At 31.3% G+C, this 8,280-nt stretch overlaps 1 protein-coding gene across 1 annotated transcript; it reads left to right on the plus strand.

Moving 5' to 3' along the window:
• Positions 1 to 2,300: 2,300 nt before the first annotated feature.
• LOC108562726 (cell death-inducing p53-target protein 1-like) lies at positions 2,301 to 3,551 on the plus strand (the record flags this gene model as incomplete). Its single annotated transcript, XM_017921143.1, is given in 3 exon segments — positions 2,301 to 2,681; positions 2,766 to 2,922; positions 3,123 to 3,551. Coding segments are annotated over 3 exon segments (381 nt in total). The 3' UTR covers positions 3,229 to 3,551.
• Positions 3,552 to 8,280: the final 4,729 nt, after the last annotated feature.

Genomic DNA, 8,280 nt, shown 5'->3' on the forward strand with positions numbered 1-8,280 from the left:
ACGGAAAAATTTTACAAAAAAAAAAATGAAAATTTTTATGAAAGTTAATCTTTCTTCACATTTTTTTCGTTAGAACTATCGTCACTATATGAGAGTGTTCGGCATAATTTGCGAACTGGTTCGAAATCACTTTCATCACTAGAAAAGATAGTCAGCATATCATATCTATGTCCTGAAGATGATGATTCTTCACAAGTAAAATTAGTTTCAACTTCGCCTGTTGATTTTTTCCCTTTGACAATATAATTAGTGATTAAACTTTGCGATGGCTTTGCTATTTTTTTGTACAATTCCTGATATCCAGAAATGCAATTCTGAAGCTCGCGTTGAAACTTGAATGCTCGTTCAGAATTATCATCTTTTTCGATGAAATGGTTTGCTAATTTGTGTCGAAACGTGTCAAAATGGCCTAAAATAGTTATTTAAAAAAAATGCTTCTTGAAATAAAACATAACTTCAAAACCGCATAAAAAGAGTACGCATAAAAAAGAGGACCTAGTGTATATAATAGGAATAATTCATGCGTGCTCGGTAATATGTTTTTAATATGCATATTCAAAGAGGATGTGAACTAGGCGTGATCGTCATTACAAAAATAGAGTTCGCTTCATTAATTAAAGTCACAATCTTTGAAATCAACAAACAAACAAACTACACACTCATTCAATAATATATTTAATTTGCGACTGTCATTAATTGTTTTATAATGACAGCACACGTTGATAGATTCGTCTTATTAAATTTATTATTATTTAAGCAAAGCTGTAATTAATTAATTAACAAAGTGCAAAGTACATAGTTAGAAAAACAAACAGGGCTTCTTTTCTGCACGTTTTTCTTTTTTAAATTCCCAGTGCAGGTTTTCCCAGCGCCTTTTCGTTCGTCAAGTGACGCGATTCTCTGTTTACAAATGAAACACGAAAATGCCGTGGCTCACTTTCGAACGGCCTTGATCTACAAAACAATTGCACGCGGCGCCATGTTTTACAGCAAACGACGAAAATAGAGAGATACACTTTCAATACAAAAATATAGAACGAACCCAAACTCATTTCGTAGAAGATCCAGCTTTTCGCGTGTTGCGTCTCTTCAAACTTTTCAAAAGAGGCAATCATCAGCACATGGCAGTAATTAATTTAATGATGCGTTTTTTGCAGTCACTAAAACATTTACTGTATGATTTTAAATTATCATGAGCAATGATTGTTTTTTTTTAAATTGTTTTATTTGATCGTAATTATTTCTGTAATTTTATAATTAAAGCAATAAATTCAATTTTTTGTTTTAATAAATTGTTATGTTGTTAATGAACAACATATTTGTTAACTGAAATTCATAGTTAAGTTTACTTTGTTTATCAATCAAAATGTTATAGTAAATTGAATTGTTGCAAAATTGTATTGATTATAATAAAAATTAACTGTATTATGTAAAATTTGGAAAATTTTGATTGCGCAAATGTTGTTGTTGTCCGTCAATCAAATTTAAATTGGGAAAACGATAATAAAGCTGCTGCTTCCTTTTCGCTTGGAAACTGTTGGTCCGATCTCCAATTGGATCATAGTTTATTTTTTACTGTATGATTTTAAATTATCATGTGCAATGATTGTTTTTTTAAATTGTTTTATTTGATCGTAATTATTTCTGTAATTTAATAATTATAGGAATAAATTCAATTTTTGTTTTAATGAATTGTTATGTTGTTAATGAACAAAATATTTGTTAACTGAAATTCATAGTTAAGTTTACTTTGTTTATCAAAATGTTATAGTAAATTGAATTGTTGCAAAATTGTATTGATTATAATAAAAATTAACTGTATTATGTAAAATTTGGAAAATTTTGATTGCGCAAATGTTGTTGTTGTCCGTCAATCAAATTTAAATTGGGAAAACGATAATAAAGCTGCTGCTTCCTTTTCGCTTGGAAACTGTTCGTCCGATCTCCAATTGGATCATAGTTTATTTTTCCTCACTTGACTATAGGAGCGAAGGTCCAGTCCAGTCTGATTCTATAATTACAGTAACGTTTATTTACTTTGACGCTCATTATAATCGGAACCAAGGTGACGCGTCGATTTGAGATTGTTCGTCGAGAGATGGCGCAGCCTTGGCGACGCCTCCTTGATGTTTTCAAATTTTTAAATTCAATGATGCGGATGGATTTATTTTTGGATGGATGATGTGCTATGCAATTTGTATTTCTTTGGAAAACTCTGTGTGTGTGTTTGTGTGAAAAGTTCATAGGGTTATCGAAGCGTGGTGCCTCTTTGCGAGGAGAGGCGCGCAAAGCGATCGGCTGCTTTCCTTTCACATAAAAGTCTCGGTGCGCTCGAAGAGTGTTGACGTAATGGTCAGTGTCGCACGAAAATAGAAGGTTGAAGCTGGTGTGAATAGGTGCGCGCTGTTGCGAACTGTTGTAGTAATAGTACTGGTGCACATGTTCTTTTGGTGATCGTTTTTCGTGGGTGCATTAGTTCGAAGCAGGTGGATCGAGGAGAAGCGCGAAAAGTCGAGTTCGAGGAAAGGAAAGAAGTTAATTTGTTTCAATTGCTGTTATCAGGATGGACAAGAGACAGTACGGACTTCCACCAGGTGGTCAGCCAGCTCAGGCGCCACCTAGTTACGCTCAGGCCGTCGGCGGGGTGGCCCCATCTAGCCCGTACACCCCCATACAGACATGTAAGCATTGCGCAACCGATGATTCAATCGAAATCAATTAACCTTTCCTTTACAAATAAATTAAATGTTAAATAAACAATGCAGCGAAGAATGGACCGACGATAATGACGACCGTAGTTCCTTTGGGCCCGGAGCACACGCACATGATCTGTCCGCATTGTCTGGCCGAAATAGACACCACCATCGACAAGAAGCCAGGGCTGATAGCGTACATCGCAGGATTTCTCATCTGCCTTATCGGGTATATAACCAAGCACAAAACAAAGAAACAAAATAGACGAGTCGCGCGACTTTCTATTACATCTTGCTCAAAAAAAAAGAAAAAATATGTATATACACATGTATGTGTGTACATACAGACAGTTGCGCAACGACTTTCTATTCTTCGATTCGCGAGGTCTCTCTTCGTAATGCTCGTTTTTCTGCTTCTTCTGTGCACAGGTGTCCTTTCGGCTGTTGCCTGATCCCGTGCTGCATCAGCAAGTGCATGGACGTCCACCACAGCTGCCCCAACTGCAAAGGATACTTGGGAATGTTCAGGCGATGAAGAAACGACACAAGAAAAGCGCGCATTTCCATCAATCCTTCACACTTTCTTTCTTCCATTTTTTTTTGTCTCCTAGTTAATGCTTGTTTAACTCTTCTATTTAGATATATATTTACACAAACACACACACCATATATATATGCAATTTAAACACGGAACAACGCTTTAATCGTGATTTTTGTAACCTCTGATCGTTCGTTCCCAAATTAATTAATTTGCTAGTCTCCTAAACAATACTCCAGGCAAATTTTATACTGTATTTATTGGTCCGTAAGGTTGTTCATTTACATACATTATATTTTGTTATTCTATGTACATTTTTTTTAAATAATTAGTTACTTTTATTCTTCCAGAGCGAAACACAAAAAAAAGTTAAAAAAAGATAAATACATATCTTCATCGGGGTTATAATTTTTATATAAATATTGTAGATAAATAGAGGACGTTCTCTCCCCTACACGTGTATAATTGTTAAGTATTGTTACTAATAAATTATTATTTTCTAAAGCATTTCTAATCATTTAATTGTCGCAGAACGCAATAGAAAACAAGTTGTTGTTTCGTAAAACATATAAAATATTCCCATCACGCTTATGCATAAATACGTATTTATCCTCGATAGATTCGAGTTTTTGATCCGAAAAGATCGATAAACAGAAATAGGAAATTTCGTATTCTACAAGGACATTTTTTTTTACATAATTTTGGATGCTGATTTAATTAATGACTTTTGCAGACTTATAGCAAACAAAAAGTCAAATTTTGTGTACAAATTAATATAAAATTTGTGTTTTTCTTTTCTAGTTTTAAAATGAGAACACAACTTTCAAAGTAAAACATTCTCCAAGAATAAACCATTACGTTCATATTATTTCCTCTTGCATTCAACTATATTGCGTTAAGTTAAACATGAAACGGAAAAACTGAAATAGCGTTTTTGTCTGTTTGGAGATGTGCCAAGTATTGAGATTATCCATAACTAATTCAACTAAATTTACGATTAGTTATATAGATTTTCTTCCTTCTCTCTAGTTTTCAAGTGTCACTTGAGAAGATCGCTGTTCGGATGTTTTATTTTTTTTTTAATTACAGCTTTCACCATAGCGACGGAAACATTTACATTGGCAACGATCGAAAGAAAACAAAATGTGTCAATTGGTAACCAATGTAAAAATCTACAGTTGTAAAATCAACATGTTTTTGATGTATTAGTTAACAAAATTACGTAATAAAAAAGTTATAAATAAATAATTAGCGATAAAATTGGATTTCACAAATCATCTTATTCGCTTGTGACGTCAATTGGAACTCCTTATTTATTTCTTAATTATAGCTATCAAACAATGCCGCGAACGTCATTAATCACTTCCGCGTATTAAAGACGTTTACGTGAGATCACGTAATTACCATTAAATATATTGTTATTCTCAGTTGGATTTCGATGATTTTGGAGTGTGAATTCACGAAATACAGGGTGGCCCAATTGAACTGCAACCAACTTAAAACTGGTATAACTTTTGAACCGTTGGCAATATTGTGTCCATATTTCGCCTAATGAAAGCTGATTTTATTGTTTACAAGTCTGCGGAAGCATTTGCATCTCAGTTTTTTTGGAAATAAAGTTATAAGTAATATTTTAATATGTGTTCAATAAATTCCTTCTTCGTGAATGGAGGAAGATTCCGCAGGTTCACATTCGTGCAGCGTGTGACCAACTTGTCGGCTTGTCGACCAACTCAGAGCAATAGGGCGCAGCTCAAGGCGGCCATTTCGAAAATTTGAAATGAATTCAAAAAATTTAATTGTTTTCCAACATTCTTTGCTTTTGGTTCAATGAAATTCAATTTCAAATAAAAAAAATACAGCGTTCTGAAAAGTTGCAGTTCAATTGGGTCACCCTGTACATATATTATTTAGTACGTAGAAATGCATGTCGTGCGTAAAGAACAACTAGGTTTATTGTGCTTTTTATTGTTTCAATTTCACTTTTCAACCTTGCGTCAGTTTCTGTTGGTAATTTTATTGATTTTTAATACATAGAATGAAGAAACTTTAGATAACTTCAGAACTTTAATTAATTAAAATTTATTTTTGCTAAAAATATGTCAGTGTCATTCAATTTTTCATGCAACAATTGTGCTTTTGTTATTTATAAATATAACTACGTTAATAGAGGTAATTATCGCGTTTGCATCACTTCAATATTTCCACAAACGCGATAATATTTATGAACATTTTCAAGGAGTTGCAGTACGCATGCAAATGGCATACTCGACGTATTTTTTTTCTTTAAATTAGTTTATTATCGCATTATGTAAATAGTATCGATCTGAGAGGACGTTGCAAAGGTAAACTCGTATTGATTATAAACATATTTAAAAACAAAATAGTAAAACTTGCAGCGAACAGATTGAGCAGATTTTAATTGAAGCCTACATCAACCAAAACATTTTATGTTTACAATTAGATGATAAGACGAGGTCAAATATGAGGAAATTAAATTGGATTCAAAATTATTAAGTTATTAAGAAAACAATACAATAAATTGTTATTATGCAAAGAGTAAATGAAAATACTTATATTTTCTTGAAATTAATCGATTTTGTAATCACTTCGTCATCGAAGTGGCAATACGAATGTCTCAATTTTCATACGCAGCGAATTGCACATGCCAATTAGCAATTAGCGAGTTCGCATTTGATTAAAATTATGAAGTGTGTCAAATGTTTTATGCATTTGCCATTTTTGTTTTTGCAGCGGTATCGTTGATCTGACCCACAGTACCAAATGCAATCTGCATCGTAATAGTAATTTAGAAATATTATTTGCGTTGTCTCATGTTGCGAATTGCTATAAATATATTATAAATATATAATAAGCTGTTATAAGAATGAGATGACAGTTTTGCATGTTCTGCGAATATTAATATTAATAATCTATTAATAGGACAAGCGAATTCAAGCAATTAATCAATTAACTAAAAATACCAATTATTTGTAATTACAAAGAGTTTTCGTGTACGGTGAGAATGCAAATTGATGGTGTTTTGTTTTTCCGAGAATCAATGCATTTGATTACTAATAATTACTTTAAAACCTGAAGAATATAAAGACAATCAATTACAGATTATTAGTTGTTGGATTTAAATTAAATAAGTTATATAAAATTTATAGATCTAGATTGCAAGCCCGACAACCGAAAGACCGTCTATTGAAATCCCGACGTTTGAAATGCCGACTTGATACAGTCCCGATTATATCGAAAATTTTTACAATAACATTTTGAAATTATTTCGAAGCGTAGTCAGCTTGTGTTACACTTTTATTATTAATAACAATAAATTAATTTTATTAATTTACTTAATTTTGTTGAATTATTCATAATAAACCTTAACATAATGAAATTAGATTATTAATTGTTTTTATTTATTATTAATAACAATTTAAAAATGTTATTGTAGACATTTTCGATATAGTCGGGATTTTGATACAGTGCGCTTGTCGAGATTTTGACAGTTTTGCAATTAAAAAAATTAATCAATTAACTAAAAATACCAATTATATGTAATTACAAACGGTTTTCGTGTATAGTGAGAATGCAAATTGATGGTGTTTTGTTTTTCCGAGAATCAATGCATTTGATTACTAATAATTGCTTTAAAACCTGAAGAATACAAAGACAATCAATTACAGATTATTAGTTGTTGGATTTAAATTAAATAAGTTATATAAAATTTATGGGTCTATATTGCAAGCCCGACAACCGAAAGACCGTCTATTGAAATCCCGACGTTTGAAATGCAGACTGTATCAAAATCCCGACTTGATACAGTCCTGATTATATTGAACATTTTTACAATAACATTTTGAAATTATTTCGAAGCGTAGTCAGCTTGTGCTACACTTTTATTATTAATAACAATAAATTATTATTAATTTACTTGATTTTGTTGAATTATTCACAATAAACCGTAACATTATGAAGTAATCTCAAATACAATTAGATTATTGATTGTTATTATTTATTATTAATAACAATTTAAAAGTCACTACGCTCTGGAATAAATTAAAAATGTTATTTGTAGACATTTTCGATATAGTCGGGATTTTGATACAGTGCGCTTGTCGAGATTTTGACAGTTTTGCAATTAAAGCAATTAACGAATTAACTAAAAATGCCAATTATTTGTAATTACAAACGGTTTTCGTGTACGGTGAGAATGCAAATTGATGGTGTTTTGTTTTTCCGAGAATCAATGCATTTGATTACTAATAATTACTTTAAAACCTGAAGAATATAAAGACAATCAATTACAGATTATTAGTTGTTGGATTTAAATTAAATAAGTTATATAACATTTATAGGCCTAGATTGCAATCCCGACAACCGAAAGACCGTCTATTGAAATCCCGACTATATCAAAATCCCGACTTGATTATATCGAAAATTTTTACAATAACATTTTGAAATTATTTCGAAGCGTAGTCAGCTTGTGCTACACTTTTATTATTAATAATAATAAATTATTATTAATTTATTTGATTTTGTTGAATTATTCATAATAAACTTTAATATAATGAAATAATCTCAAATACAATTAGATTATTAATTGTTATTATTTATTATTAATAAACAATTTAAAAGTCACTACGTTCCGGAATAATCTAAAAATGTTATTGTAGACATTTTCGATATAGTCGGGATTTTGAAACAGTGCGCTTGTCGAGATTTTGATAGTTTTGCAATTAAAGCAATTAACGAATTAACTAAAAATACCAATTATTTGTAATTACAAACGGTTTTCGTGTATAGTGATAATGCAAATTGATGGTGTTTTGTTTTTCCGAGAATCAATGCATTTGATTACTAATAATTGATTTAAAACCTGAAGAATACAAAGACAATCAATTACAGATTATTAGTTGTTGGATTTAAATTAAATAAGTTATATAAAATTTATAGGTCTATATTGCAAGCCCTACAACCGAAAGACGGTCTAATGAAATCCCGACATTTGAAATGCCGACTGTATCGAAATCCCGACTTGATACA

The sequence above is a fragment of the Nicrophorus vespilloides genome, unplaced genomic scaffold, assembly GCF_001412225.1.
Source record: "Nicrophorus vespilloides isolate i.1.1-1 unplaced genomic scaffold, Nicve_v1.0, whole genome shotgun sequence".
Taxonomy (NCBI): domain Eukaryota; kingdom Metazoa; phylum Arthropoda; class Insecta; order Coleoptera; family Silphidae; genus Nicrophorus; species Nicrophorus vespilloides.